This window comes from Schistocerca gregaria, chromosome 3 (genome assembly GCF_023897955.1).
Source record: "Schistocerca gregaria isolate iqSchGreg1 chromosome 3, iqSchGreg1.2, whole genome shotgun sequence".
NCBI lineage: Eukaryota > Metazoa > Arthropoda > Insecta > Orthoptera > Acrididae > Schistocerca > Schistocerca gregaria.
In genome coordinates, this window is record NC_064922.1 from 287,296,093 (window position 1) to 287,318,833 (window position 22,741).

Consider the following 22,741-nt stretch of genomic DNA (forward strand, 5'->3'; position numbering starts at 1 on the left):
TCGAACCTGCGACCGTAGCGGTCACGCGGTTCCAGATAGTAGCGCCTAGAACCACATGGACACTCCGGTCGGCCAACCAAAACGGTCACATAATCCTTGGCAGCAATTCGACCTTGCATGGTAACCATGGGGGCCTATGGAATACCACGATATGGCTGCCGAAATCATCACTGAATTACCACCGTCTTCAGTCATAGGATGTAAACTTGACCAGAAGTTGGAAACAGTGCATAACAAGATTCATCAGACCAAATAGTTTTCCTCCATTGCTCCATAGTCCAGAATTCATGGCTCCAGCACCACGGTTTCCTGTTACCTTCATTTGCATCACTGATGAGTGGTTTTGGAATTCCAGCTCCTTTCGTGTTGTTTTGGTGGTGACAGGGTTCGCGAGAGCGACATCCAGTTCTGCACTGACTTCTCCAGCTGTCGTCCTTTTATTGCGTGTCACAATCCTCTTTAGGGTCCGTCCGTCATAACCACTCAACACATTTTCGTTTGTGTTGTGGTTTAACGGAGGTCGTTTTTCGTATTTATATGCATGCAATATAAATTTTCAATATGGCATATCTTTAAACACCTAACACTCGGCTATCTAGGTCAGTGATCCTCAGACTGTGGGGCGGCTCGCCGTAGGAGGGCTTGATAATGCTATATGCAGAACACGACGTTGTCGCAAAAATAAAAATTTGAATTAAAAAACTGATTCATTTACTGAAGAAAAGCGAAGTAATACACATTCTGACTTAATAAAAAATTAAAATTCGCATTTAAACTGATATTATGCCCTTATAAATAGAACTGAATCGTTATTGCGCAATGAATTTAGTAATTAACTATTCAGTTCTACATTAATCAAAATTTTAGTAATTATTAGTATCTCCCTTAGACCTGGTTTGCAGAGAAATGTTTTTCGTAGGCAGCAGCCATGCTACTTTCCGTTTTCTCCCCACATCCCTCCGAGGTGATTCATCAACTTTTCACCAGCTATGTTTGACACAAAGGGCAGAAGAGGGCTATCGATTTTGGGTTTGCCAATGCAGCGGATGAATGTTGCGAAATAGCAATAAATTTACTTATTCTTAGTACTTTGTAAGGTTTGTAACTTTGTAGCGTTAGCGCGAAAATACTCAAAATACATTTTTGTATCTATTATTGTCGTCGTATGACGAAAGAGGGAGGGGGGGGGGGGGGAGATAAAAATTATGATAGAAAACTGGGTCGTGAATACTGAAAGCTTGAGAGACTGTGACCTAGGTTACAGACATGACATGATGCGCTCATAAATACACAGCACACTGTTCTGACCACGTCTGACACTTTCAATCAGTTGAGGACATTGCAGAAGAGCCGTTCCTGGTCAAATACAACAGCGCAATCTGCAGGCTTGGCTAGCGCCTGCATTTGTGTTTAAGTATGCATTTTTCGCAATGTTTCCATATTTTTGTCGACGCCCTGTACATCTACATCTCGAATGGTAGTCATTAAGTTTTAATTATCGCATCGAAAAATCACACTGAAATCCACACGTCATGGCAGTCTAGCTCGCCAGTAGAGGAGCAAAAACAAAATGACGCAGCCCGTTAATCAAATCGAGTATCGTGCATCAATTCGTTTTCTAGACTTCAAGGGAAACAATTATACAACAGTACACGCTGAATTGGTAAAAGTGTACGGAAACAATGCACCGCCACGTTACACGGTTGTTACAGGGTTCAGACGCTTCCAATGGTGACGAAAACGAGTTTCAATGACGAAGAACGATGTGAATCAATGCCGACCATACCAGGGGGAAGGTGGAGGGAGGGGGCTACATCTTACGGAAAGGAAAAAAAAACGATATTATGCAGATTTTAGCAAGGTCAGGACTGGAACGTTTTGATAACTGCTTACTAATCGCCATTCGTATTCCAAAATACACCATATCCGCAGGCATAGCCATCCCTAAAAATTATCGTATGTTCGCCCTTGATTTGACTGGCCGGGATCTGCAAGAGAAGTGGATGCCATGGTGATCGAAGACCGGCGTAGCACAATCAAGACGACGGCGGAAAATTATTCAAGGATCAGTCTTCAGTATCTTGCATGATGTTTTGAACATAGCGAAGGTCGCCATTCTCTTGGGTTCTTTCATAACGTGCGCCGGACCGAGACAGCATCAGAAACGTCGAAGCTGTGTTAAGCCATTACATATAGCTTCTTTATCCGCCTAATCACACGGACGAGTGCTGGGTGTACAACTATGACCCACCGAAAAAGTAGAAGACGCAAGGTAACATTGAATGTTTTATGGGTCTTCCATGGTGTGGTGGTATCAGATAATCCCCGTAAGGGGCATATCGTCACAGGAGCACATAACTGAAATCTTCTGACGAGCTGACAGGAAGATATGATGAGGAAGTATTGTGAGAAGCGGTCCAAGGAGGTGTTTTTGCCTCATGGCAACACGCAGCTCATTCTGGACAAGACACAGTCCTACAAGCTGCTCCTTTGGACTGCCAAATTTTACTTTACGCTGCGTATTTTGCTGAATGGCACCAAGTAACTCCTTCCACTTTCCTCAGTGGAAGAAATCTTCGTGTGGTAGATATTTACAGGTTGATGACGAGGTGAAACGTTTCCTAGACTTCTACAACGAAGGTCGCCGCCAAGTCACTCATTGTTGGGAAAAAAGTGCCACTTTGAAGAGTGAATCTGTAGAGACGTATTAACAACATCAGCAACTTTCATAGTCACATTCTTTTTTTTTTCGAGGTGGTAATTAAATCTACAGGGTGGGGAGGAGGGCGCTTCCAAAAAACGTAGCGCTGTTTGTAATGCAATAATTTCGAAAGAAATTAACATACATTTACCAGTCTCCCACATTTACCAATCTCACAGAGAATTTTAGTGTAACTATTTTATCGTGGTAACATAGTACTAGCAGTTCACGCCACACACGCGCAGTTGGTAGGAGTGGCGCGGTGAGCATCTGCAGTGGAAGACAGTCGCGTAGCAACAATGACTGAAATGGGATGTGACGATGCGCAGTTCCGACTTCACCGTGTTGTGAACCGCCACAATTGTGTCTACTGGGTTCATGAAATCTTCTCGTTCTTGTGGACAAGGTAAAGAATCTACAGGGGCTTTAATGTGTGGTGTGGTCTGTCTTTACATTGTTTCATTGGTCCCTTCTTCGAGGGTGCTTTATCTTGATGTGCTGCAAATAAGGATTTTGCTTGCTATTCAGACTCTGTACGTAGATAAGAAGTGTTTCATGAAACAAGGTCGAACCCCACCTCACTACCATTTACCCGTCAGGCTGTATCTCGACGACGCAGTATCCAGACAATGGAAAGGTAGAACAGGTCCTACTGAGTACCAAATTTGCTCTGCCATCTCTCCCCTAGGGGACAGGGACGCTGTATCCTCATGCTTATACTAGGATGATATCTACACGGCCGTACAGCCGAAGTGGACCAGTTGCTGTGCCAGCGGGCGTCCATCAACGGCACCAGTACACCCGTTGGCAGACGCCACTAGTAAACAAATATATCGGTTGCCATAGACACACAGCCGGTATGTTTACAAGCTAGCCTGTGTCAGCCTTACATATAACGGGGGTGCCTGCATCAACACCACCGGCGCCTATATCGCCCACCGGCACACAGCGCACCAATGTAAGACGACACCATTGTGGACCACGAAATGAAAGAAGCTGTGCCACACGAAGTTTCTTCATCGTCACAAAGCGAGGAAGAAACGAAACAGGCAAACTAAACGAAAAATCCACAGGATGAGTTTGAGACGGTGCAATATAAACGCCGCCACCACCGGCGAAAGATTGCGGAGAAAAATCCACGCAAACGAAAAGTGGAGGTGGTAGCAGCCAGTCGATTTACTTCGATTGATCCTTTCTCTATTACAAAAGGAGAGGCACCAGCAGAGACGAGGAACGCAGGACCCGCAGAAGTGACACCACTACACAGCAAAATACCGCCAATAACCGTATACTCGTATTATACGGAAAGTTATGTACAGTTGACTGTAACCTTCAGACAACAGCTAAAAGGTTCACTCAAAGCAATTTATATGGGAGGCAGGATTAAGTTCCATTTGGAATCTCATGAAGATCATCAACGGGCAACGGACTTCTTTAAACAATAACCAACTTCCACTTTTCATCCACAAGCCCTCTGAGACAAAGGAAATGAAAGTGGTAATTCAAAGACAACGTGCGTCAGTTCCAGTGGTGGAAGTGATCAGGGCGCTACATGAGAAAGGCTTCCCAACAGCAAGGGTACATCAATATAATACGAAGAAAGAACCAGACGGCGACTTGGTACCATTGCCAATCTTCGTTGTGGACCGTCCCAAATCGAAGGAAAACGACAAAATCTAGAACATACAATATCTAGTGTATACAAGGGTGCGAACTGAATCATACCGAGGCAAAAATGGGACAAAACAATGTAAGAAGTGGCAGAGATTCGAGCACACTGTTAATTATTGCTCGCTGCCAGCATATTGTGTCCAGTGCGCAGGGTTCGATGCATCGAAAGAATCCACATTGCAGCCTATAGAAAAGACAAGATGCGCAAAATGTGGAAAAGACCATGCAGCTTCTTTTTGAAAGGCCGTGAAAAATACCAAGAAGTACGCCGCAGCACCAAGACTAGGTAACCTAGCCGGCTGACGTGGCAGAGCGGTTCTAGGCGCTTCAGTCTGGAACCGAGAGGCCACTACGGTCGCAGGTTCGAATCCTACCTCGGGCATGGATGTGTGTGATGTCCTTAGATTAGTTTGGTTTACGTAGTTCTAAGTTCTAGGGGACTGTTGACATCAGATGTCCCATAGTGTTCAGAGCGATTTGAACTAGGTAACCTAAGACACCAAATCAAGTACAGACGATACAACCGAAGCTGGTGTTTGTACAGCCAAGCGGCACCGCCCCAGCAGACGCAGGTCCCACTGCCGACGACAACACAGTCTCAACTTCCAACACAACTACTACAGCCTCAAGAGGCTGGCGGACAAAACCTACCATGATTCATTCCACAGCCACCCAGGAACCCAGGAATCAGCAGCCGTTGCCTCAAGCCAAAAGACATCGCAAAGTATTATAAATTAATTTTCAGTAGCTTTGACAGACATCACAGCGCAGCTCTCAACGCTCCAGCAGAAAATCATATCCGTTCTCGGCTTGGTGGAAGAAATAATCCAAGCGTTCGTACCGCCTTAAATCGCCGCTACAAATGCCAACGAGACACCTCCGCTTTCTTAATTGGAATGTCAATGGTATTCGCAGTAACCAAGCGGAAATAAACGACTTCATAACATGACACCCCTTCGACGTTGCGATGGTGATGGAAACCAAGCTTATGGACACAGTCGTCTTCCGCCTCCGTAATATGAAGGCGTACAGCACGGACAGGATGGTCTGGAGCGGGGGTGGCATGGTGATTTTCGTACGAAATCCGAGTCAACACCATATGAAGACACCGCTGGAGACTTTGGAAGCTGCAGCTTTTACGGTCCACACAGTAGTTGGAAATATTACGATGGTGGCAGGGTGCATCAGCCCAGACCGCCGGCTTATTCGAGAATATCTACTCACAATCTTCGAAAGATACCCAAAACTCGCTTCCCACGCCTGGGTTCCCGGGTTCGATTCCCTGCGAGGTCAGGGATTTTCTCTGCCTCGTGATGGCTGGGTGTTATGTGATGTCCTTAGGCTAGTTAGGTTTAAGTAGTTCTAAGTTCTAGGGGACTGATGACCAAAGCTGTTAAGTCCAATAGTGCTCAGAGCCATTTGAGATACCCAAAAATTCTTCTAGCGGCGATTTAAACGCCGAACACACCACCTGGAACTCTAGAAAGAACAACCAGAACGATCTCACACTTTTCGAGATTCAAGAGGACCTAAACTACGTCGTGCACGCACCACTATATCCTTTCAGGATTAGTCACTCCTGGGGGGAGGCAAACAGATTGATCCAAAAGTTCAGCTGTGAACCATATCATCAGACCACCTGCCAGTCGTACGAATCATCAGCCGCGGTAGATTGGTTACCCTACCCATCAACCAAACGGAGATCAACTGGGATCAATTCAAGAGGTACCTAACACATAAAGTTAGGCCTACACCTCTACATACGACAGTTAATACCAGCAAGGCAGTATAAACTTTTAACAACGAAGATCCAACAGGCACATTGGATAGCAGTAAAGGTCGCAGTGTTAGCTGACCCACAATTAGCCGTCTTCCCAGGCCACTGAGAAGAGCTGAAGGCGCTGCTCAACAGAGATATAGATGGAGACTGACAGAATGAAGACAACAGGATTTAGTGTATGAATTCCTAGGGGACCAAACTGCTGAGATGATCGGTCCCTAGACTTACACATTACTTAAACTAACTTATGCTAAGAACAACACCCACACTCATGCCCGAGGGAGGACACGAACCTCCGGCGGTAGTGGCTGCGAATTCCGTGACATGGCGCTTACAACCGTGCGGCGACTCCACGCGGCATGACCTACTTTGTTTCACAAATAAGAGAAGCTTGTAAATCGACCTCACAATCAGTTGCCAGCTAAGCGAGCCGTTGCGGGACCAAATGGATTGATATATGATGTGCCGGCCGCGGTGACCGAGCGGTTCTAGGCGCTTCAGTCCGGAACCGCGCGAATGCTACGGTCACAGGTTCGAATCCTGCCTCGGGCTTGGATGTGTGTGATGTCCTTAGGTTACTTAGGTTTAAGTAGCTCTAAGTCTAGGGGACTGATGACCTCAGAAGTCCAATAGTGCTCAGAGCCATTTGAACCATTTCTGATATATGATGCTACACAACAGGCCGAACTGAAGACTCTTATGCCGAGCAAATGATGTCTCTGAACGTTGGACAAGACCCCCGAGGACGACTAACAGACGATGAAGAAGAAGAAGAGGCCTTCATCGCACGATTCCGAATGGAACGGATTAGGGACCAACCTAGTCTTGCTACTCCACTACAGGCAGCGCAAATCGTCAGGACAAACAACTCGGTACCAGCAATCGACCGTGTAACCAATGCGGGAGTCCGGCACCTACCGTGGAAAGCCTTAGTCATCCTCACGAGGATCATAAACAGCTACTTCACGACAGCATTCTTCTCCAGCACCCGTCTCAACACCAAGACCAATTACCAATTCTACAGATCTACAGATCGACATGGGCCTTGGTTTTCTGTCACCGTGGGCGTACCACGGCTCCTGGAAATGGTTCAAATGGCTCTGAGCACTATGGGACTTAACATCTATGGTCATCAGTCCCCTAGAACTTAGAACTACTTAAACCTAACTAACCTAAGGACAGCACACAACACCCAGTCATCACGAGGGAGAGAAAATCCCTGACTCCGCCGGGAATCGAACGTGGGAACCCGGGTGCGGGAAGCGAGAACGCTAGCGCACGACCACGAGCTGCGGACTACTTAAACCTAACTAACCTAAGGACGTCACTCACATCCATGCCCGAGGCAGGATTCGAACCTGCGACCGTAGTGGTTGCGCGGTTCCAGACTGAAGCGCCTAGAACCGCTCGGCCACCCCGGCCGGCGGAACGAATTAAAAAAAGGTCGTCTACAATACTAAATACCCATATTACAGAGAAAAATGATACCTCATTAGAAGAACAAAGGACCCGATGAGCGTCCAGTACAGTGTATAGTAAATTGTTAAATAAAGAGACATAAAGTTTTATTTTTATTTTATTTACACGTTAAGTTCCCTCGGACGAAATTGAGGAGCGAATCTCCAAGGCCATGGAACGTCTGAGTACACGAAATTACAACATAAAAGTAATAACAGATAAAAATAAATGTTTTATGAACCCGAAAAAGGTCAGTCCATAAGTTTAAGTAAACACAATCAACAATACAACAAGAATAAGCTTAATTTTTCAAGGAACTCCTCGACAGAATAGAAGGAGTGACCCATGAGGCAACTCTTCACTTTCGGTTTGAAAGCGCGTGGATTACTGGTAAGATTTTTGATGTCGAATGGTAGCTTATTGAAAATGGATGTAGCAGTATACTGCACACCTTGCTGCACAAGAGTTAAGGAAGTCCGATCCAAATGCAGATTTAAATTAAAAGGAAGGTCAGCGTTGGCCGTAATATTGATGTTTATTGATAGCAGAATCGATTTTCGATCACATAGTGATCATCTTCAGTGCTGTACAAATTAAACTCAGAGACTGGTATCAAGTTATCATTAACCAAAACTGAGAAGCGATCACAATTGGTTATTGTGATCGCTTCTCAGTTTTGGTTATTGTGATCGCTTCTCAGTTTTGGTTAATGATAACTTGATACCAGTCTCTGAGTTTAATTTGTACAGCACTGAAGATGATCACTATGTGATCGAAAATCGATTCTGCTATCAATAAACATCAATATTACGGCCAACGCTGACTTTCCTTTTAATTTAACATATATGGTCGTTGTGCACACAGCACTGCATGGAGTCGCCAATCAATAAATGCAGGTTTGATTTTTGCCGAGTATTAACCGAGTTAAAGCTGCTTATTCTTGGGAATAAACTAATATTGTTAACAAGAAATGACAGTAAGGAATAGGTATATTGAGAGGCCAATGTCAAAATACCCAAACTTGTGGACAGGGGTCGACATGAGGTTCGTGAACTTACGCCACTTATTGCCCGAACCGCCTGTTTTTGAGCCAAAAATATCCTTTTAGAATGGGAAGAGTTACCCCGAAGTATAATACTATACGACATAAGCGAATGAAAATAAGCAAAGTAGACTAATTTTCGTGTCTAACGATCACTCACTTCAGATACCGTTCGAATAGTAAAAATGACAGTACTAAGTCTTTGAACAAGATACTGAATGTCGGCTTTCCGCGACAGCTTACCATTTATCTGAACACCTAGAAATTTGAGCTGTTGAGTTTCACTAATCATATGCCCATTCTGTGAAATTAAAACGTCAGGTTTTGTTGAATTGTGTATTAGAAACTATAAAAACTGAGTCTTACTGCGATTTAGCGTTAATTTATTTTCTACAAGCCAAGAACTTAGGTCATGTACTGCTCTATTTGAAACCGAGCCAGTGTTGCACACAACATCCTTTACTACCAAGCTAGTGTCATCAGCAAACAGAAATATTTTAGAGTTACCCGTAATACTAGAAGGCATATCATTTATATAAATAAGGAACAGGAGCGGGCTCCAACACTGATTCCTGGGGCACCCCCCACTTAACTGTACCCCACTCAGACCCCATATCACAGCCATGATCAACATTGTGAATAGTGACCTGTTGTTGTCTGCTGCTAAATTAGGAGGTGAGCCAATTGTGAGCTAGTCTCCGTATTCCATAATGGGCCAACTTCTGGAGAAATATTTTCTGATCAACACAATGAAATGCCTTAGTTACATTTTAAACTTCATATTTAGAAAAAATTCAAGTTTTATAGTTAATTATCTCAATTTTTTCCACAGTTTTTTAATAGATTTGGAAAATTCTAGAGTTTCATACACCTGTAACTAGTGTTTGTATGCTATGAAAAATTCATCGAAGAATCTCTCTTTCTTAGGAAGAAAAGTGTACCTATAGCAACAAATGCAGCCAGTAATAAGTGAAAAAATGATGAAATTTCACATGTAGAAAAGGTGTTTTGCTGCGTTTTTGAACTTCCACTGCGATGAGTGTGAGTCCTCAATCCTTCCCGGTCATGGTGACAAAGTTTTATGAATTTATTTGTAAAAGTATAGACAGTAGAAATTAAAATGTCCTGTGGTGCCTCTCCTGCTCCAAGTCGGCCCGTTTGACGTCCTACCCCCCTTAACCCATCCAGTAGCTCACAATGCGTGAAGTGTCAACTATGATGTAATTTTAATCGGACAATATAACTCGAATGACAGTTGTAGCAGCTAGAGATAGAGGCGTGTGTACCTCGAGCTCCTTTGCGCTCTTGAGTTCGCCCTCCTCGATCTTCTCGTCGATGTGGTCGGTGCCGATGCCCTCGTCGTTGGACTCGAGGAAGATGTCGTCCGAGAGGGTCTCCGAGTCGGAGCGCGCGCGCGGGCAGCCCGCATCGGCAGGGGAGGCGCCGCCCCCGGCTCCGGTGGCGGTGCCGCTGCCGCCCCCAGCGGTGGTGCAGGTGCCCGCCGATACCCCCGCAGCCGCGGTGGGGGCGGCGCCGCTGGCGCCCGCGGGTGGCGTGCCGTCGCCGCCGGCGTCTGCGTCCGGAGACAGAACGAGGGCGGCGGCGTCGTGCTGCGTGTGCAGGTGGCGCAGCTGCGTCGTGGGCGGCGCCTGCGAACCGGCGGGCGGCAGCAGCAGCAGCGGCGAGGCGCGCCGCGCCGACGTCTGCCCCGAGGAGGGCGGCGGGGGGCCTCCGGGGCCGGGGGGCGGCGGCTCGTCCGTCTGCCAAAACGCTCGCCTCGTACAGTTGTAAAACTACCCAAGTCTATCCAGGTGAGAGTGCATTACGGTAGTTTTCCTAGTAGCTTTGGCCAGTTAAGATCGGAAGTGCGTTATCAGTACATTAGGTGTGTTGCATGACTGTTAGGGGTTACCTAATTTAGACCGCTTTGTTTGAGTATGCCATCAGTGTGTTACTAGATTCCCTCAGAAGCCGGAAATGGTGAAATGTATAGAAACTGGCTGTGGATATACAGGGTGAGTCACCTAACATTACCGCTGCATATATTTCGTAAACCACATCAAATACTGACGAATTGATTCCACAGACCGAACGTGAGGAGAGGGGCTAGTGTAATTGGTTAATACAAACCATACAAAAATCCACGGAAGTATGCTTTTTAACACAAACCTACGTTTTTTTTTAATGGAACCCCGTTAGTTTTGTTAGCACATCTAAACATATAAACAAATACGTAATCAGTGCCGTTTGTTGCATTGTAAAATGTTAATTACATCCGGAGATATTGTAACCTAAAGTTGACGCTTGAGTACCACTCCTGCGCTGTTCGATCGTGTGTATCGGAGAGCACCGAATTACGTAGGGATCCAAAGGGAACGGTGATGGACCTTAGGTACAGAAGAGACTGGAACAGCACATTACATCCACATTCTAATACATTTTATTGGTCTTTTCCACTGACGCACTTGTACATTGCCATGAGGGGTGAGGTACACGTACACACGTGGTTTCCGTTTTCAATTACGGAGTGTAATAGGCCAATAGATGTTCAATGTGGTGGCCATCATTTTCTGGACACAATTGCAATCTCTGGCGTAATGAATGTCGTACACGCCGCAGTACATCTGGTGTAATGTCGCCGCAGGCTGCCACAATAGGTTGTTTCATATCCTCTGGGGTTGTAGGCACACCACGGTACACATTCTCCTTTAACGTACCCCACAGAAAGAAGTCCAGAGGTGTAAGATACGGAGAACGGGCTGGCCAATTTATGCGTCCTCCACGTCCTATGAAACGCCCGTCGAACATCCTGTCAAGGGTCAGCCTAGTGTTAATTGCGGAATGTGCAGGTGCACCATCATGCTGATACCACATACGTCGACGCGTTTCCAGTGGGACATTTTCGAGCAACGTTGGCAGATCATTCTGTAGAAACGCGATGTATGTTGCAGCTATTTGTTACAACACGCAACTGAACGTCGGAGGTTTCAACCGTCAACTTTAAGTTACAATATCTCCGAAAGTAATTAACATTTTACAATGCAACAAACGGCACTGATTACATATCTGTTTATATGTTCAGATGTGCTGACAAAACTAACGTGGTTCCATTTTAAAACACGTAGGTTTGTGTTGAAAACATACTTCCGCGCGTTTTTGCATGGTTTGTATTAAACAATTACACTAGCCCCTCTCCTCACGTTCGGTCTGTGGAATCGGTTCGTCAGTATTTGATGTGGTTTACGAAATATATATCCAGCGGTAACGTTAGGTGACTCACCCTGTATAAAGGGCCGAGTAACCTAGAGAAGCCCGCCCGGTTGGCCGTGCGGTCTAATGCACGGCTTTCCGGGCGGGAAGGAGCGCCTGGTCCACGGCGCGAATCCGCCCGGCACATTTGTGTCAAGGTCCGGTGAACCGGCCAGTCTGTGGATGGTTTTTAGGCGGTTTTCCATCTGCCTCGGCGAATGCGGGCTGGCTCCCCTTATTCCGCCTCAGTTACACTATGTCGGTGATTGCTGCGCAAACAAGTTCTCCACGTACGCGTACACCACCATTTCTCTAACACGCAAACATAGGGCTTACACTCGTCTGGTGTGAGACGTTCCCTGGTGGGTCCACCGGGGGCCGAACCCCACAATAATCCTGGGTTCGGTGTGGGGCGGAAGAGGGGTGAAGTGGACTGCGGTAGTCGTCGTGGGGTTGTGGACCACTGCGGCTGCGGCGGGGGCGAAGTCTCTCTGTCGTTTCTAGGTCCCCGGTTAACATACAATACAATATATACAAAACCTACAGAACATTTTTCTTGTATGTAGTTATCCTCTTGTCTGTTATTTAAATAACCAGTATTCATAGAAAAATTTAACTTGTAATTGTTTAATTCAGTTTTATTCGAAACTTGTTGATTTGTAGCATACAACAGAAAGATCTTGTACTAAAAAATACAGATTTGTCGTATAGCGCTGCAAAATAAAGTTTTTTCAAAAAAGGTGAATTAAAAAAAAAAAAAATGCAAAACAAAATCGCGTCAAACATCGTTTCAGTACTTCGTGGAGCTCATATAAAACATGTTTCTGTTATTCATAAACTACTTATCGACACTAACAGGAAACTCTTGTCTTTGATCATGGTGAAGAAGAATATTGTGAGTACAAAATGACAACAATAATATATAGATTTTTTGTCATTGTGCATGTAAACTGTTCAAATGGTTCAAATGGCTGTGAGCACTATGGGACTTAACATCTGAGGTCATCAGTCCCCTAGAACTTAGAACTAGTTAAACCTTACTAACCTAAGGACATCACACACATCCATGCCCGAGGCAGGATTCGAACCTGCGACCGTAGCGGATTTAAACTGTACCTGCATCAAAGGTAATTGTTCTAGTTAGATAAAAGCGTGTAAGTTACGCGAGCACCTATTTTTTTACTTTTAAAATGCGGTTTATATTTTGTAAGAACATAAAATACACAATGGACTAGCGCTGAACGATGTGCGGTTCTGTTTATGTGCAGAACAAACAAACAAACAAAAAACAAAGATCAGTTGTCTGCTGCCAGTTCCTCTCTCACATATTCGTTTATGTTCATTTCCCTAACAGTGTTACCAATACTACCGGTCATGTTACTATTTATTACGTCATTTATTATTTTGCCAAAACATCCGAACCATTGTTTTGGTAGAGCGCAGCTCTTTCGCCTCGTTATCGACAACATTTCGCAGGGGCTGTGTCTGATTGTAACTTACACATTGCAGCATATGGAAAGTGTTACACAAAGAACAGTTTGATCGAACGTACTCAAAGTATTTCCATCTGTGTGCAATATGTTGATTAAAAGTTTATCTTTACGTGAACTTATTTATACTGTAGGGAAAAGTCGTTTGTATATATGGAGAACGGCGCGACTACATGACGGATATTTGGCGTGTTTAACGTTATTGGAATGGATGATGTTCTGAAACGCGATTATAAAGATCAATGTCAACGAAAGTAAAATAAAGGTAATGGAATATAGTCAGATTAAATCAGGCGATGCTGAGGGAATTACATTAGAACATGAGACACTGAAAGTAGCAGACGAGTGTTACGATTTGTGCAGCAAAATAACTGATGATGGTCGAAGTAGGGGAAAAAAGCCCACACTGGCTACAGCACGAAAAGCATTTCTGAAAAAGAGGAATTTGTTAATATCTAATATAAATAACAGTTTATCTATAACATTGTAATTCATTGAGTTGTAGTACAATAAAAGAGTTTGAAAAAAAAAGCTGAGCAGTCAGCGCATCTGATTGTCATACAGAGGGCCCGGGTTCGATTCCCGGCTAGGTCGGAGATTTTCTCCTTGCGGGGACTCAGTGTTGTGTTGCCCTCAACACCATTTCATCATCGTCGACACCCAACTCGCCCAATGTGACGTCACTTGAAAAAACTTGCAACTCGGCGAGGACTCCCGGCCTTCAATGCCATACGATATTTTCATTTCCTTTACGTGTTAGGAAGTCTTTTCTGAAGTTATTTGTATTGTGTGGACTTTGTACGGAAATGAAACGTGGACGATAAGTTGTTCAGACAAGATGAGAACTGGAACTTTTGAAATTTGATGTTAGAGAAGAACGCTGAAAATTAACTGGGTAGCCCGAGTAACTTATGAGGAGCACTGAATCGAATTATGGCATAACTTGACTAAAAGAAGGGATCGGTTGACAGCGCACATCCTGAGGCACCAATGAATCGTCTGTTTGATAACGGACTGAAGTCTCTCTCTTTCTCTCGCTCTCTCTCTCTCTCTCTCTCTCTCTCTCTCTCTCTGTGTGTGTGTGTGTGTGTGTGTGTGTGTGTGGTGTGGTGTGGGTGGTGGGTGGAGATATAAATTATAGGGGAGACCATGGCTTGATTTTTTTTTTTTCCACTCCAAGGAGTGGAGCGGGCTGTTCGAAATCCGGACCGATTCGTCACAAACAAACCATGTCTTGGATGCGATGCGAAGAGGTATACTGTTATACCAACCTCCTGTGAGCAGTATTCATGACCTATCACAGTATCTGTTTCAGGACTGGCAAGGAATTACTCATCATGACGTTTGGAGGATATTTGCTTCAATTCCGCAGCGAATACGAGAGTGCGAGAGTGTATTCGTGCCGGAGGGTCGATGGGTAACAACTGATACTGTTGCTGATGATGGACATCACTGCCAAATGGAATGAAAGTTTAATCATTCAATTACCGTCAAATGATGAGCAACCCCACAAAGTTTGATAAATATCGGACATGTGTAACCATTTACATTTCTATCAGTGTACATAATATACACAAGAAGCTAGGGAAAACATAAGGAACATCCCTCCTTTTGCGATACAAAAAGCAAATTTTTAACACGAATTTGGCCCTCGGCGAGAGTACTGCACCGAGACCTCTATCCAGAGCAATGCAATACTATTGACTGAACTAAATTTTTAGAGCGAACGCATCTGATTCTCCCACGCTAGCAGGATACTACCTTAGCATCTGCCTTTTGAAGCCGTGCAGAAAAGAAGGAATGTTGCTTTCAATCATTCTCTGGGGTGCTGTAGGGTGGCCATGGCATAAACTGCCTTCGAGCGGGGAGTCGGTGGGAGTGGGGCGTGCAGGATTCAGCCTGGCTTTGAATAGCCACAGGCTGGCTCGTTGCGCAGGTTCTGCTAACTGCCTATTCTCCCAAAAACACGCCCCGCTCGAGTTAATGAGATGCAGCGACGGTCTTTCTGCCCACAAAGGAGGCTATAGGGACGCTTCCAGCCGCAAATAATAGGCCACGGCGTGTGCAAGCCTGCTTTCGCAGACACACTGCTCTAAGTCACAACGTAGCTGCGTAATAATTACAGCAAACTACAGTACTGGCCATTAAAATTGATACACCACGACGATGACGTGCTACAGATGCAAAATTTAATCGACAGGAAGAAGATGCTGTGATATGCAAATGGTTAGCTTTTCAGAGCATTCATACAAAGTTGGCGCAGATGGGGACACCTACAACGTGCTGACATCAAGAAAGTTTCCAAAATATTTCTCATATACAAACAGCAGTTGACCGGCGTTGCCTGCTGATGCCTCGTGTAAGGAGGAGAAATGCGTACCATCACGTTTCCGACTTCGATAAAGGTCAGATTGTAGCCTATCCCGATTGCGGTTTAGCGTATCGCGACATTGTTACTCGCGTTGGTCGAGACCCAATGACTGTTAGGAGAACATGGAATTGGTGGGTTCAGGAGGGTAATAAGGAACGCCGTGCTGGATCCCAACGGCCACGTATTTCTAGCAGTCGAGATGACAGGCATCTCATCCGCATGGCTGTAACGGATCGTGCAGCCACGTCTCGATCCCTGAGTCAACAGATAGGGACGTTTGCAAGACAACAGCCACCTGCACGAACAGTTCGACGAAGTTTGCAGCAGCATGGACTATCAACTCGGAGACCATGGCTGCGGTTACCCTTGACGCTGCATCACAGACAGGAGCGCCTGCGACGCTGTACTCAACGACGATTCTGGGTGCACCAATGGCAAAACGTCATTTTTCGGATGAATCCAGGTTGTGTTTACAGCATCGTGATGGTCACATCCGTGTTTGGCGACATCGCGGTGAGCGCACATTGGAAGCGTGTATTCGTCATCGCCATACAGGCGTATCACCCGGCGTGAGGGTATGGGGTGCCATTGGTTACACGTCTCGGTCACCTCTTGTTCGCATTTACGGCACTTTGAACAGTGGACGTTACATTTCAGATGTGTTACTACCCGTGGCTCTATCCTTCATTCGATCCCTGCGAAACACTACATTTCAGCAGGATAATGGACCAGCGCATGTTGCAGGTCCTGTGCAGGCCTTTCTGGATACAGAAAATGTTCGACTGCTGCCCTGGCCAGCACATTCTTCAGATCTCTAACCAATTGAAAATGTCTGGTCAATGGTGGCGGAGCAACTGGCTCATCACAATACGGCAGTCACTACTCTCGATGAACTGTGGTATCGTGTTGAAGCTGCATGGGCAGCTGTACCTGTACACGCCATTCAAGCTCTGTTTGACTCAATGGCCAGGCGTATCAAGGCTGTTATTACGGCCAGAGGTGGTTGTTCTGGGTACTGATTTCTCAGGCTCTATGCTCTCAAATTGCGTGAAAATGTAATCACATGTCAGTTCTAGTGTAATATACTTGTCCAATGAGTACCCGTTGATCATCTGCATTTCATATTGGTGTAGCAATTTTTAATGGCCATTAGTGTATTAATACGCCCTCTTTGTTCACATTATTTTATTTCTCTGATTTCGGAGTTGAAACGCCATTCTCAAGGACTACGTGGATTTTTGAGAGCGTTACACGTGCGTCAGCGGGCCAAGCAAAAAAGGGACCAAAACCGACAGTAAAAACAAGAAATCCTGATATAAAGCATCAGTTTTTCACTGCCATCAATGTCTAGTATTAAAAATTTCCTCGCTACTAAATTGTTATTGACTAGATTTCGTAGGTTAATGAAACGTTTCGCCTGTGGAACGAATCGAAGCCACGAGAAGACTGGGATGAAATGTTAGGTATACCCACAGAACCCATTCGACCTTACTTTAGTAGCCTGGAAAATTTCAATAGCTTTACAAGTAACGTGTTACGTGGCCCAAAAAAGTAGAGAGGAGAAGGGGCAGTAGCGTACTCACCTCGCTGGGACAGAGCGGGTTGTTCGAGCCGCAGCGCGACGGCCCCGGGCTGGCCATGGAACTGTAGCCGGACGAGCTGAGGTTGGACTCGGAGGCGGTGCGGTCGGCGCGCGAGCACATGGAGAAGGGGCTGAGGTAGCACATGGAGGGCGCCACGGCCGGCGCCAGCCCGGAAGGGCCGCCGCCCCCGCCGCCCCCCGCGCTCGCTGCAGACGCGGGCCGCCGCCGCCTCGCGCCCGCGCCCACGTCGTCGTCGTCGTCGTCGTCGTCGTCCGAGTCAGGCTCGCTGAGGTTGCAGGTGACGGTGATGATGGGCGGCGGGCACGGCAGGTCCAGGGAGGCGGGCTTGTCCAGCTCCTTGAGCATCTGGCGGCGCTGCTGCGGGGGCGGCGAGCCGGGCGCGCCGGCGGACGTCGTCGACAGAGAGCGCGCGCGCGGCGTTGCCGGCGGCGACGCGTGCTGCACCCACAGCGTGGGCACCAACACGGCGGGGGCGGCCTGCGGGGGCGGCGGAGCCGTGGAGGCTGCGGCCGAGGGGTTGGCGGGAGAGGCTGCGGCGGCGGCGGGCGACGTCCGCCCGCCAGACGACTGACGGCTCTGCTGGCACACCGACGGCGTCGTGTTCGTACTCTGCCACTGGGCTGTGGGCGGCGCTAGTTGCTGGGGTAAGTAAGCACATGTGTCACTGACTACTGATAAGTTGCCCCGGGGAGCCCCAAAGATGATGATAGTCTGGCGTCAGGTGTTAGATCCCACATGGTGCTCATTTCGCATTTCGGACATAGGACATCAGCTATTATTGTTATTAGTTTACAGCAGTTCCTGTCCATGTTGTTGTTGTTGTGGTCTTCAGTCCTGAGACTGGCTTGATGCAGTTCTCCATGCTACACTATCCTGTGCAAGCTTCTACGGGTGTTAGAAAAAGGTACGCCAAACTGTAGGGAAACATTCCACACACACAAAGAAAGAAAATATTTTATGTGGACATGTGTCCGGAAACGCTTACTTTCCATATTAGAGCTCATTTTAGTAATGACCCATTAGAGCCTCAGGGAATTTTCAGGACAGCACAGGAATACTGTATGTCCCGGATTATAGATCGTGATCTGAACAGAGACGTTACGAGACACAGTCCATCGTCGACACCAGTGTAGTATCTGGTTATAGTGAGCACTGCAACATCTGTGTTATTCCATCACTTCTTCCTCTACATCTGAATCTACATCATACTCGGCAAGCCAGCTAATGATGTGCGGCGGAGGGTACTTTCTGTGCCACTAAATGAGCCCTCCAACCCTATTCCATTCGCGAATAGCGCTTGGGGAGAATGATTGTCGGTAATCCTCTGGATTGGCTCTAATTTTTCGAATTTTCTCATCGCGATCATCACGCTAGACGCATGAGCGGGAACATAATATGTTGTCCGACTCTTCCGAGAAAGTACTCTCTCGAAATTTCAATAGTAAATTTCTCCGTGATGCACAACGCCACTCTCATAATGTCTGCCAGTGGAGTTTGTTGAACGTCTCCTTAAAGGTCTCGCTCGGCTAAACGATCCTGTGACGAAACGCGTCGCTCTTCGTTGGATAGTGTTTCCAGCGGTTTCTCATCAATAGTGTAACTGAACTGTAGTGGATTTGTTTTCCTAAGTATATTACATTTATTTACGTTCAGGGTCAACTGCTAGAGCAATATATTGAAAAATACGCCTCAGTTGCGAAAATTTTGTGGTGTTTACCCAGGTTTCGGCTAGAATAATCTAGCCTTCTTCAGAAGCATAAAATTACTATAACATGGCAGAGTAAGGCAGAGTCACCATTAAAAATTAAAACCTATAGTACTGTGGTATCATGCCGAATTAAAACTACGGACCGACCGACCGCGTGGTGAAGTGATGCCAGGGCTGGACTTCAGTTAATTAGTTTTAATTCCACATGGTAACACGGTACTATAGGTTTTAATTTTTAGTGTTGACTGTGCCTTACTCTGGCATGTTATAGTAATTTTATGCTTTGAAGAAGGTTAGATTATTCTAGCCGAAACCTGGGAAACGACCGGAAAATTTTCGCAAGTGAGGCGGATTTTTTAATATATTAGTCTATCACAGTTGCTGACGGGGCCGCAATATGCTAAAAATTCTTATACTGCCAGAGCGTTTACGATTCATCAATTCTCTGGAAGCCATTCTGCAAATCGTTACTATCTTCTGGCGTTACTACTTTTGTTATAGACAACCGCATTATTTGCGAACAGCCTTCATGAGCGTCCCATGCTTTCTACTAGATCATTTATGTATATTGTAAACAGTAACGGCCCCTTCACACTTCATTGGGGTACTCCGGAAATGACCTTTACATCTGTCGATCGGTTATTCTCAATATCTGCCATTTGGAAGTCCTTACGATTATTGAAACAAGGGACCATGTTACCATCTTCTGTGGTGAATTAATTTCGGGAGACCGAATTCAGTATTTCGGCCTTCTCACTGTTATCTCCCGTTTCGGCGTCAGTATGAATGAATTGATGATTGACCCATTTACCGATTTTAGATGCTACCAAAACCTCTGAGGATTTTTATTCAGATCGATTGCAAAGATTTACTTGCAAAGCCATTGAACGCTTCTCTTATTGCTCTCGTGACGCTCATTTTCGCTTCGTTCAGTTTTTGTTTGTCAATTAGGTTTTTACTTCTCTTGAATCTGAGATGAAGTTCTCTTTGTTTACGTAGCAGTTTTCTAACATGGCTATTAAACCATGGTGAGCCTTTCCCATCTTTCAAGACCTCACTCGGAACATACTTGTTTAAGGAATATTGCACGATGCCTTTGAATTTTTTCAGTTCGTTCTCTACATCTTCGCCTTCATCAACAAATATTGCTGACTGCTCAGCTACTCTGAAATTTGTTGCCTGTCATTCTTGCTAACCAAAAATATCTTCCTACCTTTCTTTGTAAGACCTGTTGTCATAGATGCTATCACTGCTTTATAGCCACTGATACCTTCCTCTATGTCAAGCGATTCAATAAGTTCAGGTCCGTTTGTTGCTGGGAGGGCAAGACGTCACTTTCTCGAATTGGTTCTCTATCTATTTGCTCAAAGTAATTTTCGTACAAGATATCCAGAACAATGTCAAACGAATTCTAGTCTCTGGCATCAGTTTTGATAGCATAACACACCCATTTTTTACCTGGCAAGTTGAAGTAACACCCTATTACAACGGATTGATCAAAAAAGCTATTAACGAAGTTCAGCAAGTTCTGTCTGATGCGCTCTACCACTAGAGCTCCTGACCCACGCGGTCTATAAAAGAGTCCGATTACTATTTTTGACCGATATTCACTACCTAACGTTACCCAGACTAATTCACAATCTGAATCCGTGATAACCTCGCTAGATTTTATCGAATTCTTTACTGCAATAAATGCACAGCAGCACTGGCGACTAACCTATCCTTACGACAAATATTCCAATCTAAACTTAGGATTTCGTTCTCATTAACATTCAATCAGTTTTCTATTCCTAATACTGTCTGTGGATTATAACCACTAGTAGGCGATATTAATTCTGGGACCTTTCCTTGGATGGTCCTGCCATTTCCTAAAATCATATTAAACTTTTCTATCTCTGATCTGCGACGACGAACATTCTCTGAGGACACTGTGGCTAATTTATCAGGCAAATCGTCTTTGATCTCAAGGAAGGTTTTCTCTAACCTAGAAAAGCCCCATGTGCACGCCATGTACTATGTTACTCTAGAAGCTGCTTCCTGCCAGTATGCTTGCCTGATCTATTAAGGGGAACCCTACACTTATGTTTCCGATAGCGGAGGTCAGGAGTCAACTGGTTTCATGAAGAAGATAACTCTCTGGCACAAAACATAAAGTGGCTTGCGGAGTGTAGATGTAGGTGTTGATACTGCCGAAATCTCGTATTTTCATAGAGAATAACGCATTAACTGCATCGAGTAAATTTGACACAAGATATTTCTTTGCTGTTTCACACAGTACATTTACATCTACATGTACATTTATACTCCGAAAGCCACCCAACGGAGGGTACTTTACATGGCAATGCCATTACCTCCCTTTCCTGTTCCAGTCGCGTATGATTCGCGGGAAGAACGACTGCCGGAAAGCCTCCGTCGCGCTCGAATCTCTCTTATTTTACATTCATGATCTCCTCGGGAGATATTCGATACCTCATCCACAAACGCACCCTCTCGAAACCTGGACAGCAAGCTACACCGCGATGCAGAGCGCCTCTCTTGCAGAGTCTGCCACTTACGTTTGGTAAACATTTCCGTAACGCTATCATGCTTACCAAATAACCCTGTGACGAAACGCGCCGCTCTTCTTTGGATCTTCTCTATCTCCTCTGTCAACACGACCTGCTACGGACCCCCCACACTGATGAGCAATACTCAAGTACAGGTCTAACGAGTGTTTTGTAAGCCACCTCCTTTGTTGATGCACTACATTTTCTAAGGACTCTCCCAATGAATCTCAACCTGGCACCCGCCTTATCAACAATTAATTTTATATGATCATTCCACTTCAAATCGTTCCGTACGCATACTCCCAGATATTTTACAGAAATAACTGCTAACAGTGTTTGTTCCGCTATCATATAATCATACAATAAAGGATCCTTCTTTCTATGTATTCGCAATACATTACATTTGTCTATGTGAAGGGTCAGTTGCCACTCCCTGCACCAAGTGCCTGTAAGGTGCAGATCTTCCTGCATTTCGCTGCAATTTTCTAATGCAGCAACTTCTCTGTATACAACAGCATCATTCGCGAAAAGCCGCATGGAACTTCCGACACTATCTACTAGATCATTTATATATATTGTGAAAAGCAATGATCCCATAACACTCCCCTGTGTCACGCCAGAGGTTACTTTAACGTCTGTAGACTTCTTTCCATATAATATTTTCTGGGTCTCATGAACAAATAAAGAGAGTTGGGTACAGAAGCTTCTGGAACGATTTCAACTAAATTTGGTACACATATTAGATAAGATCTGGAAATAAATATTGTGGGGGCAAGAACCACCAGTCCCCAATTGGGGTGAGGGTGATGATGTGGGGAAAGATGGAGGGAGGAAGCGATGGACAAAGAAAGAGGGGGAAGGGCACAGATAGGGGGAGTAGGAGATGGACAGAGATGGGAAATGTACAGAGAGAGGGTAGAGGAAAAGATGGTCAGAGAAAGGAAAGAGGAGATAGACAGAGCCAGGGGGAAGAAGAGATGGGCAGAGGGAGAGGGGGAGGAGGAGATACACAGAGGGAGGGGAAGGACGAAGTGGACAAAGAGGTTGGAAAAGAGATGAACAGAGCGAGGGAGCGGTAGGAGATTGATAGAGGAAGAGGAGATAGAATTATATGGGAAAGG

General features: G+C 45.5%; 1 protein-coding gene across 1 annotated transcript in view; it reads right to left on the reverse strand.

Annotated features, from left to right (window-relative positions):
* The window catches only part of LOC126355345 (uncharacterized), a 708,215-nt gene that overhangs the window by 47,034 nt on the left and 638,440 nt on the right, over window positions 1-22,741 (reverse strand). The window contains exons 26-27 of the mRNA XM_050005639.1: window positions 17,346-17,942; window positions 9,939-10,412 (exon numbers count right to left, since the gene is read on the reverse strand). Of these exons, the coding sequence (XP_049861596.1) occupies window positions 9,939-10,412; window positions 17,346-17,942 (1,071 nt within the window). The remainder of the gene's footprint in view (window positions 1-9,938; window positions 10,413-17,345; window positions 17,943-22,741) is intronic.